The sequence below is a fragment of the Myotis yumanensis genome, unplaced genomic scaffold (assembly GCF_028538775.1).
Source record: "Myotis yumanensis isolate MYYU_CA2020_CCGP unplaced genomic scaffold, mMyoYum1.0.hap1 SCAF_12, whole genome shotgun sequence".
NCBI lineage: Eukaryota > Metazoa > Chordata > Mammalia > Chiroptera > Vespertilionidae > Myotis > Myotis yumanensis.
This window is the reverse complement of record NW_027223763.1, coordinates 34,716,576-34,736,144: the sequence shown is the minus strand read 5'-3', so window position 1 is coordinate 34,736,144 and position 19,569 is coordinate 34,716,576. Positions and strand designations below refer to the sequence as shown.

The 19,569-nt window shown below is 41.0% G+C and overlaps 1 protein-coding gene across 5 annotated transcripts in view; it reads right to left on the bottom strand.

The window, feature by feature from the left end:
* TLE1 (TLE family member 1, transcriptional corepressor) overlaps nt 1-19,569 on the bottom strand; it is an 87,470-nt gene that overhangs the window by 41,845 nt on the left and 26,056 nt on the right. The window contains exons 5-8 of one of the 5 annotated variants that reach the window (XM_070431446.1): nt 16,116-16,178; nt 14,575-14,679; nt 1,623-1,827; nt 873-889 (exon numbers count right to left, since the gene is read on the bottom strand). In XM_070431446.1, the coding sequence (XP_070287547.1) occupies nt 873-889; nt 1,623-1,827; nt 14,575-14,679; nt 16,116-16,178 (390 nt within the window). The remainder of the gene's footprint in view (nt 1-872; nt 890-1,622; nt 1,828-14,574; nt 14,680-16,115; nt 16,179-19,569) is intronic. The other 4 variants (XM_070431447.1, XM_070431448.1, XM_070431449.1 and 1 more) reach the window with 4 other exon arrangements.

Here is a 19,569-nt window from a genome sequence, read left to right as displayed (position 1 = left end):
AAAAAGTTATCAGAATGACTTACAAGTTCAGTATCTTCCCCCACCCCGCTTTCTTTTTAACCAGTTAGATTTAAGATGGTTAAAATACTGCCATGTTAAAAAAGAAAGAAAAGAAGGGAGGGAAGGAGGCAAAAACTGTGGATTATCGTCGCTGAAAAGGGGCCAATTCTCACTCTATTTGATCATGACATTTGCGAGATGCATTTTAGATACAGATCTCCCCACAGCTACTGGCGGATATGTGCAGGTCAGATATGCATTGTGTGAAATGCGTGAGATTCAGGCCGGTGGAAAGATGAGCTCTCCAAGCACAGAACCCCTGGCCGCTGAATTTCCTTGTTTTTAAGAACTTAAGATGCTCAATTCTTTGGTCTAAAATAAATTTAAGTTCAAGTTCACACTCCAAGGGCAATTATGAAAAAAGAAAACTAGATATGGAAACCTAGCAACTAAGATGCATTTGCAGAGGATAAAAAATGGTTCAGGTAGAAATAACACATTACTAACCAATTTCACATGTGGATTGTGACCTCTTGCCTGTAAAACTGACTTAAGATAAAAAATGAATACTCTTAAACTACAGGCAACCTAGCCTCAAAATGCAATGGGAAACATATTTTTAAGTGGGCCTGGGGCACATACAGATAATAGCAAACAGCTCTGCCCCAAAATCATGTTGCTCTCATCTAACGAAAGTTTTATAAAAATACAGGATTGGGTGGGGAATAGTCATATTTTTTTAAAAAAGCAAAAACCTGGTCACTGAGGGAGACAGGGGAGATGTGCACGTCTGTGCTGTCTAAAGAAAGGCAGAGTGGGGTGCACTACGGGAAGAGGGTGTGTTCGTGTACAGCAGGAGTTGGAGTACTTACTGTGCCAGGTTCTCTGTCTGTTCCCGAGGTTACCAAGAAACGCACAGACATGCCCGTTCAGACACAGAGGCAAGAACAGAAATAAAAAAAAGGGGGGAATAATTAGAACACAAGCCCCAAACAGTTTTAAAAATGGCTTTTATTTATATAAGTCATTGCACATTCCTAATACAGTGATTTCCTGAAAATTACAGTATTTTGTAAACATAAGATTTACAGTTTAACCATACACAAAGCCTATTTTTTTATTTCTTGACAGAATAAATTACTTTTCTTCAAAAAATTAGTCAAGTGCAATTTTGCCCAATATTTAACGCATACTAGAATTAAAGCCTATGAAGCTAAGTAGTAACAGATGCAATTATCAAACCTCTCATTTGAACACATTCACTTTCAGATTTAACTTCTTATTTCGCCCCATTTAACAACATTACTTTCTTTGAAAATTACCCAATTAAGCAGTTAACAGTTTTCCATAATATGGTACAGGCCACTGGCATTAAGTAGGCAGTTGCCAAGATGTCAAGATGCCTGCAATCTAAAGAGATCGAGAAATCTACAGATGCCCACACTAAACCCTGAGAATTTCCAGGGTGAGCTGTATTTCAGTGGCCAAGCTTTGCGGCAGTTCCTCTTAGCTCATTGTTTGCTCTCTGAATAGGTTGGGGCTTTCTTTAGCGGTGCACACAACTTTGCAGCACTGTATGAGTGTGAGGACAAAGTCCTAATCTGGCTTGCCCGGCCGCTCACCTCTGTGGTGGTCTGCATCATGGTGCTTCTTGTCATCTTTTATTGCCAAGTGAGACTGCCCACTCAGAGCACTAGACAGCGCCAGAAGGCCGGCACTGCCGCCCAGGGGCGGGATCCCAGGCGGCGGAAGTCCCGAAGGGTGAGGCGTTAGGGGGACTGGGGGTCCGTGGCCATGAGAAAGATGCTGAGCTTGTAACTGCTGCTGCTGTTGGTGGTGGTGGTGAGGGAGGAGGAGGAGGAGGAAGAGGAGGAGATGGAGGAGGAAGAGGAGAAGGAGGAGGAGGAGGAGGAGTTGTTGTTGGAGTTGGTGGTGGCAGTAGCAGCATCCGGGGGAAGTAGACATGACATGAGAGGATGGAGAACAGAACAGGAGGGTAACATACACACAAAGGGTCACAGAGGGAGGAAAAGAGAAAAAAAAGGTGATTAGCACTTTTAGTTCATCAAAAGCTTTTACCTGATAAGATACAATCTTCCCAAAATATAATACTCAGATCTACACTGTCACTTTCTGGCATAAGTTACCCCCTACAAATGTAGCTGTTTATTATCATCAGCAATCCTGACTAAATTAGTAGCCCCTCACATGTTAGCTAGTTCCATCTCTAAGTGCCTTGAGGGATGAAATCCAGTATGTCATTAAATCTAAGATGCCACAGATTGAAGATTCATCCTGATTTCAGAAAGGCTAAAACTGGGGAAGTGTAGATATGCACCCTACAATATAGAAACTGAGTAGTCATCAGTTAAGTGACTCCATTTCACCCCAACCTTCTTGCGTTAACTCACCACAATGATATAACGAAACAAAACCAACCTATTACCTTTAACAGAACTCCGAGAGCAGGAGGAGCAGTGCATCTCTTATGCACTCCACCCCCAGGCACGTGTCCTTATTTCACGAAGCCCTCACTGTGAGTAGGTCCCAACATTCCCGTTCCACAGAAGGGCCAAACTCAAAGCACTGAGAAAACTGCAGAGGTTCTCCTGGCAGATGGGAGGGAGTGCAGTCCATGTCGGAATGACCCTTAGGCCTCACTGATCACTGAACCACCACATGCAGAGGGAGGTCTCAGGAAGCCAGGCATGTGACAGGTGGAAGAAGCCTGTGAAGGTGAAGCGTTGTTTATCCCGTACTTCCTCTAAGCTCCATGCCCCGAACCCAGTCCTTCAACATCACAAGGAAAACACTGAGGCCCAGAGAGGCCAAAGACCTTGACGGGAAATCACTCGCACTGTCCTATAGGACACCAACCACAGACACCCAAGTCCCCAGTCCCAATGCCACTGCCTCTATAGCTTAACCCATTCCAGAGATCATAAATCTATTCACATTAAAAAGTATCACTGCTCTTATATATTATATTTAAGAGCATGTTGTAGAAATGAAAAAGTATCTAAGAAATGGCCCTTGTACCATAAATCTGGCCACATTTCAGCTGTCCAACCGAAAACTCGTTTTTGATGAGACAGTAAAAACGATTAAAGCTCAATTTCTAAGGTGTAATGTTAGGAAATAATCTTAAGATTCTGATTTGTGCGCACTTCCCTGGGACTCAATTACTCGTTTTATTTATTATGCCCTGGCATGTACTGAATATATTAAACCTCACACCAGATCTTCAGTAATTCCCACCCAGACTACTGATCTTTAATTGAATCCTGAGCATGTTCCCCCTCCAAGAGCAGGAGAAAACAGCATCTTAAAAGCAGAAATCAGTGTCTTACAATCATTTCACAGTAAATCTTCAACTCCTACCAGCATCTTTAAAAAAATCTTTAGGAGCCAATGTTCTCTTTCAACTTCCATTACTTCCAAAGGGAGCACAATTCTAATTAGAGGGAGGTTGGAAAAGGGGGAGAGAAGTCCAAGAGGACAGCTTTAACAGTATTCTTGGAAAGTATTTATAAACTACTCATTCGCCATTTGAGATCATAATAACAATTTCTTTACGCATAAAATCACCTTCCTGTCATCCCAGAGACACTAATTCTTGCTCTGTCACCTTTTAAGAGCTTGGCAATAGCAAGACATAAAACTGAAGAAGCTGGCAGCGTGTCACGGTCCGCCAGGCATGCTCATTAGCACTTAATTAGGAACTAGACACCTGCCATAAGAAATGGGCTTGCAGAAGGATGAGGACCAGGTCTGCCCTACCAGCAATTACTATCATTACTTGGAGAATAAGAGCTATGTCCGGCTTCTGGGAGGGAAATGCAGTGATGCATACACAAGAAGCAAGAGCGGTGGGGTAATTAAGCATGGCACTGATCAAAAGAAGATGAGAGAGGCTAAGCAGAGGGGAAGGCAGTTAACTACAGGGTTGAGGACGCCACCCTACCAACCCCCTGCGCACCCCCGCTCCCCCAAAACTCCAGAATCCAGTCACCAAAAGTCGACTTCAGAGGTGGGATTTGATGTCAGAGCAAAGGCAGCATTTGGATATGCGAGGAGGAAGCTGATTTCCTGCCAAACCCAAGTCAGTTTTTAGAAAAATGACCTGGAAAGTATTCTCTGATATGCTGTTGAAAAGAAAGGTTAGCTTATATAATGAAGGGGCTTTGCCACAGCTGTGAAGTAGATCCCGTGGTTAAACCCAATGTTTAGGCTAATAACCCAGTGGGGATATCCTAGAGCCTAACTGGCCACAGGCAACTCCACCTCTACCTACCTCTGCTCTGAGCTTCCCCCTTGAAGAAACAGCTCACTGTCCATTATTAGAGGCAATCAGGTTTTTCCATCCTTAACTTGGCCATCTTGAGAGCTTCTTCATTTTGTGTGTTGCTATTTTTTAAGCAAATCCTATAAAAATGGAAGGCGTACTAGGAAGCAACAGCAAGGATCAGCTATTGAAGATACTGCAGGCCCAGGAAACAGGGATATCACTGTCTCACACTGACTTCTTTATCCTGCCAGGAAGAACTCCCAGATAATATTTTCGTCTTCAGTATCTGGCCTCTGCTCAGAACACACCTGAGGCAGGGAGGGTGGGCATCATGGCTCCCATTTCGCAGATGACAGGGTTGCTGGCCTTGGGGCTCATAGCCGGAAGGATGACTGCAAAGCTTTTGTTCCCTAGAACAGCGTTTCCCCTGGGACCACAGCAGCATAGTCCCATTCACAAAAGCCCTCACATTTCTCTCCTTTCCCAGGTAATGAGAAGCTCAAGGGCAGGCAATACTGCAAACTTACTACTGGGCATTGCCCTGGAGACAGACTCACCTGCACCATGCAGATGTAGCAGTGATGGGTGGGAATTTGATCTGAGGTTTGTGACTCAAGAGTGCCCACTCTCCTGTCCCCACTCTCTAATACCCTATCCCTACATCTGAAAAAAGAGGCTCTGTTTGGCTCCAGCTCTCTTCTGAGGAAGTTTATAAAGAAGAATCAAGCCTAAACACAGAGTGCTCTGGCTTCTCTCAGAACAAGATGCTTAACAGATAAGAAGTGTTTATTGAAAGGGATAGAGGGCCCTCATCCTAGAAAGTGAAACAATTAACTCCAAAAAGGCAGCCCACCTGCCCAATGTGTCCTTGGAAAAACATTTTTTCTCAACAAGGCTTACCTGAGACTAGCAATCTAGCACCCATCATCTTCACTAAAACAAAAACCATTTATGCTACTTAAACATATGTCTTAGAATAAAAGAACTACTGACATAGCAATACAGCCAGAAAAACCTCAAAAAACAAAACAAAAAAACCAACCACCACCACCAATGGCTCTCCCAATTGGGGGATTTTATATGCATCAGTCCTCTGTAGACCCAAACCTGAGCAGATCATTGGGAACTATAAAATGTTTCTCAACATGACAGCAAGAGTGGAAAAATTCAACCATCTATCCATTTATTAGTTTATACTAATGAGTAAACTTTTGTCCTAAATTAATGCTTATAGATTTATACAGCACAGAACACAAACAAAACAGTTAATAAAACTATCAGAAAAGGCATTTTTGATGAGCAATGATGGTTTTTAGCAATACAGCTGGTTATTCAAGTTATCAAGCTAGACAGGTGGTCTCTCAAACAGAGCAAATTTGACACTCCTTTGCCACAACCCAGGGACACTTGGCAAAGTCTACAGATATTTATGGTTGTCACACTGGGGATAAAATGCTACTGGCATTTAATGGGTAGAGGCCAAGGATACTGTTAAACATCCCACAATTCACAGGATCCCCCACCACAAAGGATTCTAAAGCTCAAAATGTCAATAGTGCTGAGGCTGAAAAATTCTGGTCTAGATCTAAGCTGGAATTCTGTCTCATTACATTAGAATTCAGGTTCTTAAACATCCAAGGACTTGTCAAATTGTTTAAAAAAAATAAAAATACTTCTCAACAGTCAACTGTTCATTTTCCCATCGTCACTACCTTGTCACAAAAAAAAAAAAAAAAAAAAAAAAAGAGCACCTACTTCCTTGACTTGGCGCAACCAACAATTTCAAACCAAAACAAACAAAAACTTCCTGTTCTACAAAACAACTTGGAAAAGGACTACACAGGTAACTTACATATCAGTGTTCTGGTGCTCAAAGGTGATTACGAAAGGGTTAGGTTGGGGGTGAGGTGATGAATGCACTTGCTCTCTCCCAGACAAGTGAATAGGCTGAGAGGGAGCCACGTAAAACAAACACCAAACCCTGAGTTAATGATACTGAAAACCCACAAGGAATAAAGTAACCTCATCCATGTCAAACAACAGCCACACATTCTGACTTGTAATTCACTGCTACTATAATGAACCTGACTTGGCTGTTTACATTCAGAGCTTCAAGTATCAGTCCCCGGTTTCCACATTTTTGTTTCTCAGTCAGGTGTGGCACAGTGCTTTATCACCACAGAGCTGCCTATACAACAGGAAAAGACACCCAGAATACACGGGAAGGCCGATGCCCACCTCACCCTCACTAGATGCTAAGTTCTTCATCACCAACCATGGAATCAACTTGAATTTAATCCCATATAACCTCAGGAAAAACTATGTCACACAGATCACAAACTGAACCCAACCCAAACTAAAACCATGCCACATGGTTTTAAAATAGCATCTCTAATGCTAAAAGTGTGACAGTAAGTGGCATTTATAGCACATGGTATTTAAACATTTTAAAGTGAAAATGATGTGAAAAGTATCATTTGTTGACAGTTCTCTCCAATCACTCTTGATTTCTGCTATTTCCCTATTCTTTAAAACACTCACTTCTTTTTCTGCAATGGCATTTAATGGGTAGAAAAAAAACAAACAGTGGTATGCTACAGCGAACAAGTGGGAAAATCAAAGACTCTACAAAAGTTATCTGAAAACATCCCATTACGTGAATGGCCTCTTGCATAAAGAGAGGTAAGGGTGATAAACAGGCAAAAACTGCTTTCTGGGGCCAAGAATGCTCAAAACACTGGAAGAAAATTAAAATAAAGCATCAACAACAATCCAAAGGCCCGATCTCAATGCAGCAGCACACAGAAAATGACACAGAGAGGTAAAGAATGATGGCCTGTATGCAGACAGACACCAGGATGAAGGCCTAAAATTCTGAGAAGGATCTGAACTCATCCTTATTCTTTCTACATTTCAGCTAATCCACAGGCCAACTCACTCTGCATAGTCACCGACTTGCTTATCCAACCTGCCCTAAATGACTGTTACAGTTGTGACAGTGACCAAGACCCTGGGACTTACAGGCTTGAATTACAATAAGTTTTAAAAAGTCATGTTTATTTAGGAAGATTCACTCCTAAAACCACATAAGGTTTTAATGGAAAAAAAAAATGCTCACCATTATTCGCCACTAGGGACATGCCAACCAAAACCACAAATGAAATACACCACTTCATATCCACTAGGATGGCTAGAATCAAAAGATGGACAATAACAAGTGTTGACAAAAATGTAGAGAAATTGGAATTCTCATCCACTACTTTCGGAAAACAGTCTGGCCATTGTTCAAAAAGTTAAACAAAGTTACCATATGACCCAGTGATTCCACTCAAAAACTTGTATTCAAATGCTCATAAGCAGCATTATTCATAACTAGAGGCCCAGTGCACGAAATTCATACACAGGTAGGGTCCCTAGCAGCTGCCAGCTGGGGCCTTCCTTTGTTCCATGCCGCCCCCCGGTGGTCAGTGCACATCATAGCGAGCTATTGAACTCCCAGGTTGGTCGAACTCCCGAGGGGACATTTGCATATTAGGCTTTTATAGATAGAGAAGATAGTCAAAAGGTGAAAACAACTTAAATGTCCATCGACTGATGAGTGGATCAAAAAATATGGTAGACCAGCCATGTGGCGGCTCAGTGATTGAGCGTCGACTTATGAACCAGGAGGTCAGGGTTTGATACCTGGTCAGGGCACATGCCCAGGTTGTGGCTCAATTCCCAGTAGGGAGCTTGCAGGAGGCAGCCAATCAATGATTCTTATCATTGATGTTTCTATCTCTCCATCTCCCTGCCTCTCTTTCTCTGAAATCAATAAAAACACATATATTTAAGTGGTATACTGATGCAATGGAATATTATCCTATATAAGGTAATATGCAAATTGCCCATCATGCCATAACACTGTACAAGATGGTGGTGCACACAGCGGGGGCGGGGCAGCAGGCTTCTGCTTCACACGGCTTCTGCCGGGGTTTCTGAGGTCCTGGCGGCCGATTCCCGTGATTTCTGCCAGGGTTTCCACGGCCCCGCATGCATGCCACAGGGGTGGGGCCGGGCAGCCGCTGCACGTGGCCTGGAGGCAGGGCATTGGGGCTGCACTCCAGGACTCGGGGCCATCCTGTGGCACACCAGCCATGTGGGGCGGGACTTGGGGTGGTCCCATGGTGCGGGGGGGTTGAGGAAGTACAGGTCCCAGGTCTCGCGTGATTTCATGCTACAGGTCACTAGTTCATCTATAAAAGGATTGAAGTACATGCCACACATGAATAAACTCTGAGAACATTATAGCATGTGAAAGAAGCCAGCCACAAAAGGCCACATACTATATAACTGCATTTATATGAAATGTTCAGAACAGACAAATCCAGAGACAAGGGAGGCAGGGCAAGAGGACTGACTGCTAATGGGGACATGGGATTTCTTTTTGGAGTGTTACAGATGTTCTAGAATTAGGTAGTGGTGATGGTTGCACAAGTCTGGGATGCTCAATACTAGGCTTTTTCCCAAGGAATCAAGTACAAGTCACATGAAAAAAACACATGGGGACATTAAATAACTGAAAAGCACTCTATTTGGAAGAACCCAGACATTGAAGCCAACCCTGCATTTGTCAAAGAGACCTAGCTGTGCTCAGTGAAAAACTAACTTGAACCAAAGGAGAAGTAAGGTGCATAAAAGACATCTTTGCAATACTGCTTGCTCCCTTTGGAAAATTAATACAAGAACTGGCCCTAGTGGGTTTAGCTCAGTGGATAGAGTGTTGGCCTGTAGACTGAAGGGTCCTGGGTTCAATTCCAGTCAAGGGCATGTACCTTGGTTGCAGGCTCAATCCCCGGCCCTGGTCAGGGCCGGTGTGTGAGGCAACCAATTGATGTGTCTCTCACACACCTTGATGTTTCTCTCTGTATGTCTCTCCCCCTCCCTTCCACTCTCTCTAAAAATCAATAGAAAAATATCCTCAGGTGAAGATTAACAAACAAATAAAAGAACTGAACTGCTGGATTTTAAGTGGAGGGTATGTCACCAAATACAAGTTTGCAGAGCTAGAAGACCCATGTTTGTTGTGGCCATTTCATTTTCTCTTATTGGTAGCAGGCTAGGCATTATCCTTCTAGGGCAAATTGTTTTATAAAGAAACTTACAGCTGGGTTATTGATGGGCTTTCCAGGGATTAACTGCATACTCATAAGAATAAGAGGCTAACCTCATCCTCTTAAACATCACATACTACAATCCTATAGATAGTTAACAGCCACAGCTCGAGGAGAAAAATAATCCAACATTTTGCTAATCCTTAAACCAATCATCTCCTGCAACAATGGGAGCCCTTTAGGTCTACAACTCAATCTCTTAAGGACAGAAAGGCTCCTGCTCCAGACACATCAGGAGTTTGTACTCACAGCCATCCCCTACACAAACAAACCCAGCCAGCATCACAAAACACCCTACACTTATTTCACACTAAGTTGTTTTAAAGTGAAGAGCATTACACATTTGCCTATGAAGGAGGAATATACAAATCTAACCAATAAATGGAGCCCCAAACCTGAGGCTCCCATAGGCTTTGACAGAAGTTATATTCATGGAAAATAAGTCAGACTGTATACAAATACATGAGAAAGGAAAAACAAAGTTGCCTACATTAACCCCAAATTTCTTGAGTTCCTGAAGTTCACGGGCAATTGCTGTAAGAAACTGCTCAAATTGTCTTATATCCACAGTTAGCATGGAGGCAGTTACCAGAAATCTGGCATATCGTGGTATGGGAAGGAAAACCCCCACTGTTCACCTGAACATCTCACTTTCCAATTCTTTCACAATAATCCCTGCTACCTCCCAGTGCCAGCAGAGGCCTTATTCCCTTACTCACATTTTTGCTTCTCAATTCTCTCTATATCTGTTCCCAAAACTTAACTTTAACCCCTTGGTTTTGAACTTTAAGTTTGTTCATCAAAAGTTAAATGGCAGCCCAGCCAGTGTGGCTCAATGGTTGAGCATCGGCCTATGAACCAGGAGGTCAGGGTTTCATTCCCAGTCAGGACACATGCCAGGATTGCAGACTGGATCCCTAGTAGGAGGTGTGCAGGAGGCAGCCGATCAATGATTCTTTCTTATCATTGATACTTCTATCTCTCCCTCTCCATTCCTCTCTCTGAAATCAATATATACATTTTAAAGTTAAATGGCAGCACTTTTGTACTGCTGTGTCCTCATTAAAAGTCATGCATGCATGACAATGTAATGGCAGGAGCAGAGCATCTGGCTAGGTCTAATCTCAGACACCAACATCCAGGTAACCACTAGAATAGACAAAGGAGGAACAGCCACCCCTCACAGGGGGGTTGGCCAACTGAACCACAGATCTGCTCCAGACACTTAGAGAAACCAGGCAGACAAAACTGCACTTCAAGGGTCTTATCCCCACAAAAGCCATGCAAGCGAGATGGTACTGTCCATCTACAGATGGGACACTGATCAAGGCGAATGGATCGTATGAGGTCACAAAGCTAAGAAGTGGAAGCACCGGTGTCCTACTCAATGTCTTTTAAAAAAGAAAACCACACTTCACTACTGTTTACTTTCTAATCAAAACCTAATCGTCTTTGAAGAGGTGGGGGAAACTGCTGAGAAGGACAGGGAACTTAACCTCCTTAGGAGATGGAAACACTCTGCACCGGAGAAGAGTGGTTACAGGGCTGTGCGTGTGCCCAAGGCTATGAAACTCTACATGCAAGATCTCTGCATTTCACTGCATATAAATTACACCTCAGTTAAAAAGAATTTTACGTACAGATATGTACATACCTAACTCTATATGCTATCGATTATTTATGTCATATAACCTAGCTTAAAAGTAACACTAGTTATTTGGAATCCCAAATTCAACTAAAATTAATTATTTAGTGTCTTTGTTCCAAACTCCCCAATACAGCGGGGAATTATCTTGAAGAGTCCTTGGTTTTTCTCTGCCTTCAGGTAGCCATTAACTATCCCACAAACAAGTGTTTCAGCATTTTATGAATCTGTTTTATTTTGTGCATTTTTAACACAATTCCAAAGTTTTAAAGAAAATCTTTGAGGGATGCTGCTTAAATTGTAGACTATCCTGATATAAAAAAAAAATCAAAAAACAAAAATCAAGGTCTCAAATGAGTTAATAAGTTCCCTTTGCACAATGAACTTGTTTCTAAAGCACAAGTGAGCTGTGTGTCAAAACAAATAAACCCTGTGCCTTTTAAAATCTCTGTATTATTAAATATTCTTTCTATTGTTATAAGAATGTAACACTTTTAATAGCAAAGGAGCTTATGAAAAGCAAAATTCAAAAAGTAGAGCAGCAGTTACTATTCTGCCAATTATCAATTTTGCTATCAGTGAAAGCTATTAAAAATGTTTAACAAAACCATTTCAATAATTTCTCCAAATTTCAACTATCTAAGAATCTTACATGCCAGTAATTTAAAGTTGAAGGTAGGTGAAGTGGTGGAAAAGATTTTAAAATTCAGTTTTTCTATCAGATAGAAGAACAAGTTTTCTATGCTGGTAAGAAATGGGCACCATTAATTCACTCAACAAGAATGAAAAAAATATATCCTCTCTCTCCTAAAAGAGCATCCATAGTCCTGGGACACAAGCTGAGTCTGTCTAAAAGCTTGGTGTCCTTGAGAATATTTAACTTTCTCCTGGTTTGCTAAAGAGAAATATCGTTAGCCCTGTCAAGCAAGCAGTGAGCTCCTAGATTGTACCTTAAAGGGAATGAGAATGTTTCGGCTCATTTGCATTTTAAAGGGTACTCTTTCATGATCTTTCACACTTGTAATAGATGTCTAAACCGTTAAATTACTATTTCTTTTCTTAGCCTGAAAGTCGATGCAGACGAAGAGCGTGGCCTCTCCCATTGTTCTTTCCCCCTAAGTCGGTCCCTGAACAATACTGACAGCTGCTATCAAACCGGGCTGCATTTACTCTGCGCGCAGCTGCTGCTTGTAGGAACAGACAGCCTCCTGGAGCCTCCTCCCCTCTGGGGAGACAGGTTGACACACTGCACGTTCAATGAAGGGGGTCAAAGGTCCACTGAATTGTCAACCCAATTTTATGCTACTTCGATTTTCCAGGACGCACGCAATTCCTTTCAAGCAAAAATCAAGCATATGCCAGAGCATGAAACTTATGGTTCGGGGTAATTATTGATCACTACAAACTTTAAAAGAGCCTGCTGACATAAATTAATATACCGATTCAAAAATTACAATTATAATACACTGATTCAAAAATTACAATGATAAAAACCACACAGGCCGAAGACATGTAATTGGTGTTTAGTCCTGTGCTGGGCCCAATGCGCTGATTTGCGTTATTGTTGCTAGCTAGCAGAGCTAATCTGCCTTTCTAATCTCAACAACATGTTTCCTGGACTAAAGCCATTCATAAAATTAGCGATTCATCTGCCCTTCTAAAACAACCTATTTTTATTTTCTGATTCGGCTCAAAATGAGTATTACCTATAAACATCTGGTTGATACAATTTTCCCCTTTCTGATGTGTTGTACTGGGCAGTGCCTTTGAGAATTTAAAAATACAAGTTTTACCATCAAGAAATGATATGTAAAAATTTAGAGCCTATCAGAAAACAAATGTGTTCCACAAAGTTTAACTGGGTACTTGAGACCTGCTTTGCATATGTTTTCTTTTAATCAAAACAGGCTTTTCCATCCTCATTCATTAGGGTTAAAAAATTCTGTGCTTGAGCTACAAGTACAATTTGCTATTAGTCTTTGCTAATCAAACACGGTACATGCAAAAGTACCAGTGAATATTTGATTTGATCTCTGAAATAAAGCAATTCATTACACAAGAAAAGGGTACAGAAGGCAGCAGACAAATGCAGATGTAATTGTGTTTTTTGTTGAATGTGATTAGAGAGCCCACTAAGTAACAGTCAAAAATGTGATACTAAAGGGAGAGAAATGCAGAGTCTGGACTTGGGGGGAGGAGAAGGGAAGAATTGTTTATGCAGAGCTAAGCTGTCAAGTGTAATAAAGCAGCTTGAATAAAATTTAAGCTGAAAATCCACTGAAGCTCCCCATTTCAGGGAGGAAAAAGCTATTAAAAGGAAATGAAGGTCACCCTCCCAGTTTATTTCACCTAATTGACTGCCAATAGCTTACCACAGGCTACCCGACTGCAGATCTGCAATTGAGAAACTGATGAAAGGAGAGTTTTCAAGCTGAGGCTCATTCTTTAATCCTCCTTGGCTCTTATGTTTTTTCCCCATCTCCAGTTGGGATGTAATTTTAAACCCTGATGGATTAACTGGTTCCATTGTCTGTGGCCGTCATTGGACTATGGCACTCTTAATCCGTACAGCAGCATGTCTAATTATCATTACAAAGTGTCTGAGGGAACTATAAAGACCAGCAGGGCATCTTCTCACAAGCAATTAACATAAATTGATAAATGAGTGATTTGAATCTGCTCAAGGCACTCACTTATGAATAAAATCAGAAAGGATGGTCCCTTGTTCCAGCTACTTCTTTCACTTGGTCTAGAAGGGCAGAAAATCTGAGAGCCATCCTGGACCCTGAAGGGGGTTGGGGGTGGGGGGCAGATAAACTCACGCAGGAGATGGACCGCAGGGTTCACCAGGCTCATTAATGCAGAGCAAATAACTTGTGATTGACAACCAGTTGCCAGCGAGGAGCACTAACTGAACTCAAAACAGGAGAGCCGAAACCTGGTGAAAGGCTAGAGGGCAGAAGGACAGACAATTATCCCTTCTTCAACAGCAAGAGAGAGTTTTTTTCATTGGGGTGCCACTTAAAACTTCATGGAAGAGGCACAAGAAAGAGGAAGACCAAGCAGTTAGAAAGGTTCCAATACCCTAGGAAAGCAAAAGGCAAAAGCAAAGAAACTAAATGAAATGGTCATTATGAGATGTGTCTTGACCTCACTGTGATCTAAAGTTATAGGACAGAATAAGGAAGAGTTTAAAACTCTAACCTAAAGGTTTTTTTACCTGACTACTGGAGCAAAAGTGGCTTAAGTGTCACAGGCTCAAGGATATTTATTTTCCCATTAAAAAGTAGACTGGTTTTTCTTCTCCTCCTAAAAACGGTTTCTCCTATCACCTCCCTTATGCTAATCTCTCTTCCCCAGCATAGCTCAGCATACCTGAATAGCCCCTCCCACCCTTATCAAATAGGTCAGTGTTAAGCTACCCAAATAGTTTATATATAGAGATTAAGCCATCAAATTAATAAGAAATGAAAGCTGGTTATACACACTGTAGGAGGTAGACCTGGTAGGCCACGTACCCCGATGATGGCATTCAACTCTGCCATGGTCACCTGTTTGGCACGTTCGACAGCCTGCGCCACCTGTTGTTGATGCTTTGAAAACAACGAGAAGAAAGGGTAAGCAAGGCAGCCAAGGACTTCACGTACCTTCCAAGGATAACAACAAAAGGGCAAACGCCACATGCGATTCAGACTGAAGTATAATGCAAAGTTTGGATTTATATGTAAAGTTTGTCGAGCACCCATTATTTCACAGAACACATGTAGAAAAGGGAAAAGAAAACAGAGCAGTGCTTCCTTGTTTCTAACCCACACCAGTCACCACTTAACTTCTGGTGGAAAAATTAGGTTCAGAATGGTACAAAGTCAAAAAGGACATCAAAAATGGTTAACCTGGGGCTTCAGAAAATAAATTGTATGGGATCATTTAAACATCAAATCTTCTATTAGTTCTCTGGTCAACACATCTCAACACTCAAGTAGTTTTTGGAAACTATGGTAATTCATCTTCTTTAGACAGTTCACCCTCCACAAGGGAAAGGAAAGACCCCACTCTTAGTTCACAGTCCGGAAACACTCTACCCACCTCCCAACTTTCACCCACAAGTAAAAACAAAGCCACACCTGTGCTTTCAGAGGCATGGGACAGACCACAGCAGAGACCAGGATTACTGAACATGGAGTACATGTTACGCTGGAAGAGGCTGCTAGAAGAGCAGAGATGGCTGCGGTATGGAGCAGCTGATGACAACTAAATAGACAGCCCATATTTCAGTTCCCAGTCCAACAAGCTTTGTCTCAAGATATGTGCATCCTTGTTTAGCATTTATAAGCTTGTATCCAAAAGTAAGGTAAACTTTAAGGCCAAACTAAAACATACTGGTTTTGAGTCAATCTCACAGATTAGTCATATAAAGAGCTTTTCCCTCTCAAAATATTACAGTTAAACCTCTGTGGCTTTGAATCTTAATAAAAATGGCATATATATATATATATATATATGTATATATATATATGTATATATATATATATCCCTCCATAAGTTAAGGTAACATGAACACTTATTTTACCCTCAAGAGTACTGGCACCCACTCCCTCCATGGAAAGACTAAGTCAACCATTATACATGTACAAATGAAATACCTGCTTCCATGGTCAAGTCAACCCTGATGGACCCATTTTTAAAATTCAGAATAAGAAAAGCTCTCTAGAGAAAGGACACTTGGAATCATCAGTAGCAATTAAGCTTATAAATTAATTTAATTTAAAATTAGAAAAGCTTTATATGTTTGATAGTCATTTTGCAGTTTTCCAAAGGAAAAAAATTAATTTGAGGTTGAGCTATTGCCATCACTTCTACAGTGTGCCCTCAGATCTGTTAGATGGAGTAGCAAGGGTGTACACACCACAGCTGTAACAGATGTTCTTCACACTTGTTCCCTGTGATAAAATTAACATCTTAAAACTAGCTAATTTGCAAACAGAGAAGCAACATAATTGCACTTTAACAGCTGAACAGTTTTACTTACTTCCTGAGACAGAAATGGGATGACTTGTGCACAAATCGTATTCAATCTCTTGGCGATTTCAGTCTATAAAGACAAAGCCACATAAATGTTTAGTATACTTCATAATCAGTTCAGAAAGATATAACTTCACACCCACCACTTTAGCCCTCCACTACCTCTCTTGAGGGCATACAATTGCTTTTCCCAGCTACCTTACCAATATTTATCTTGAGATAAACAGTAGATATTAATCCCACTTGCAAAGTAAGACATAACTGCACGCTTTATTGGTCACTTAAATAAGAGATAATGAGCACTTTAATTGAATTGGAAAATCTACGTGGTTTAAGGCTATATAATCATTTAACCTGGTGATTGCAAACCCCTTCGAATACTTATTCAATTATGGTGTACCGGGCACATTTATGTAGTTACAGCAAGTTCATTCAAGCTAGCATCAGAAACAGCATGAAAGCAACTGAGCTTTCCATACAAGGTCTATACAGCGAGAGTAGCCTCTTTCCACTAGTCCCAACTCTTGCGCAACCGAAACAGTATTTTAATGTTAGTAGCTTTCACTAAGTCTCGAAATTGCAAACAAGCCAAGAAAATAATATTAAAACAGAACTCAAGTCCAGAGGGACAGTCACATCGAGATGTTCTGAGTATCTATAAAGTTTCAACACAATTCAGCGTCAAATGTGAAGACCTCAGTACAGGGTCCACAGTTCAGCTGGACATAACAAAACGTGTCCTGAGTGTCTGTGACCCAAGCTGTTGTAAAGAAAGTAGGAAGAGTCTCTGCCCAGCTCCAAATCCACAACATCCTTCTGCTACCAGCGACAAACTGGCAAGGGAGGGAAAAAGGGTGCTTCTGCTTCCAGCATAGGATAGGATCCACCTGCTTGCCCCACTGCCAAAACCCTCCAGCAAAATGCAAAGCAACTCTGACTTCCTTTCCTCTAACTTCAAGGAACCAGTTCTGCCTTTAAAAGGAAAAAAAAAAAGTCATCTAAAAGAGTCCTGGATTTGACTTTATTTATTGCATCATTTTCCATCAATGCTTACTTACTAATGCCGCCTGATAGTGGATTAGGTAATGAAAAGGATCATGAGCAGAAGAAAATTATGAAGCACATAGCCATGCCTTTGAGAAACAGAGAATGGAAAAAGTAAGATAAAGTAGAAACCTCAGAAACCGTATAATGAAGTTTATCAAACAAGAGCTGCTTTTTGTCCTCTAAGATGATTCTAGTTAACAATGAGTAACAAGACCTTCGGTTGGATGGGATTGGATTGGGGTCAACTCAACTCAATTCTCCCTGACTACCAATGAGATAGGGTTCCAGCCGGGGCCTTGTTAGAAATGTAGTACTAGAAGAGGAAATGACTGGTATAGACCTTGCTTTAACCAGCAGGGCAAACGGACATATGGAAAAAAGGGTGCAGCTGCACCAGGTGTAAAAATAGGACAGGGCAGCCATACCCAATTCACCCGATCAATCTAACTCAAGGTCATAGCTCTCCTAGAAAGCATCAGCACAACAGGGTTAGGGAGGGTGGGAGTGCGTGGGTGGTGTGGTGTGTGTGGTGTGTGTGTGTAAAGGAGGATGAATGCCCTTGGTGGACTCTTAGTCCTTGCCCCCCACTCCCTATCTACAATACATCCAAACAGCATTCCACACTTTCCCCTTCTCCAAAATTCACACTTAAGGTTTCCCAATCTTAAAAAATGATTAATAGTCACTTGAAGTACACACAGATGTATATGGAGAAAAATAAAATAACTCTAGGTCTCTCATCCAGGGATAACCCTGGAGTAACACTGTGGTGATTCTGGGAAGCATCATTTGAGGCACTCAGAAGCCCAGAGTGGAGAGACTTTTATTTATATCAAGGGCCCCCACTATATATACTGCTTTTCTCTAATGTGTTACTTCTACTCAAAAATGTATCATGGACACTCTCCCACTCAATAAATACAAGCCTACTGGTATTTAAGCACCCAATATCAGTGGATATTTATATTTCATCTAATTTGCCACATTTATAAATTCTGTGTCAGATAACCCTCTACAAAGATCTCTAAAAGAAACCCCTAGAAGTGAATCTGTTAGGTCAAAGTGTATGCATATTTTTAATTGGAATGCATGCTGATAAACTGCCCAGTAGAAAAGCTTACCAATTTATATGATTGCCAGTCTATAAAGGTACATGCTCTCTCACAATGTCAATATTGGGTTTTGTTGACTTTTTAAAAAATCTTTATTCATCTAATAGAGTAAAACGTTATCTCAGTTTTATTTGCATCACTCAGATTCTTCCTGAAATTAAACATCTTTTCATTTATTTATTGACCCTCTGTATTTTTTTCTTTCTGTTTTTCCTTTGGTATTTATTTATCATTGTCTTTTTGTAGTAGTTCTTCCCATATGACAAATATTGACTCTTTCCCCTCGTTTTCCCAGCTTGCCATTTGTCTTTCAACCTTATTTGCTATAGCTGTTTGCTGTGCATAACTAAGTTTTTATGTGGTCAAGCTAAAGAATACTGTTCTTATGTTCTGGCTTTTGGGCCAGAATTAGAACACTCAAAAATTATAGAAGCCGTTTTCTAATTTTCTTCTAGTGCTGCTATGGTTGTACTTTCTATACTTAAGTACTTGATCTTGATGGAATTTATTTTGGTGTAAGAAAAAAATGATCTCTTTAATTAAAAATAACATGTGCTATTACATGGGAGTGGCTTTAAGGGAGAACTGATTTTAACTGTCAGGGGACACTTAAAACCTGGTCTGAATGAAATGAACTTGTAAAACTTTAATAGTATTAGCTATTAAAAAATAAGTACAGATTAAAGCATAGATCATACAAATTGGGTGAGAGTAGGTAAGACAAAAACAGGAGGAAGGTTGAAGATCAAATTGATGAAAAAACATCAAAAGCCACATCATCTTTCCTGGGAATATATATATATATAATCTATAAAAGGCTAAGTGACCGTTCGTCCGTCCGACCGGCCGGTACATATGACACACACTGGCAATTTAAAAATAAACACTGACTTGCACATGTACGATACATAGAAAGCTCTTGCTGGCACCAATCCCACTATGTATTTTAATTTTATAATACTATATCATATATATACTATTTTGACATGTAATTTTTTGCAGTAACGTAATTACCACACGAATCTTTCTTCTAGTTAATTTCCTTTCAATGTGCATGAATGCGTGAACCGGGCCACTAGCTCTAAATAAATGGCCTGGAGAAGAGATGGAAAAAGAACAGAAGAGGACCTTTATCCCACTTATCTCCTCCTCCTGCCAGGTCTGTAAACCCTAATCTTAAACTGTCCTCTGACAAGTGAGCTTCATTTTGAGCAAAGATGCCAAAATTCAAGTCTCACCTCTGGCTCACCCAGAAATTCTCTGAGCTGCCCTGGCTTCTGCATAAGAAGAATTCACACCTCC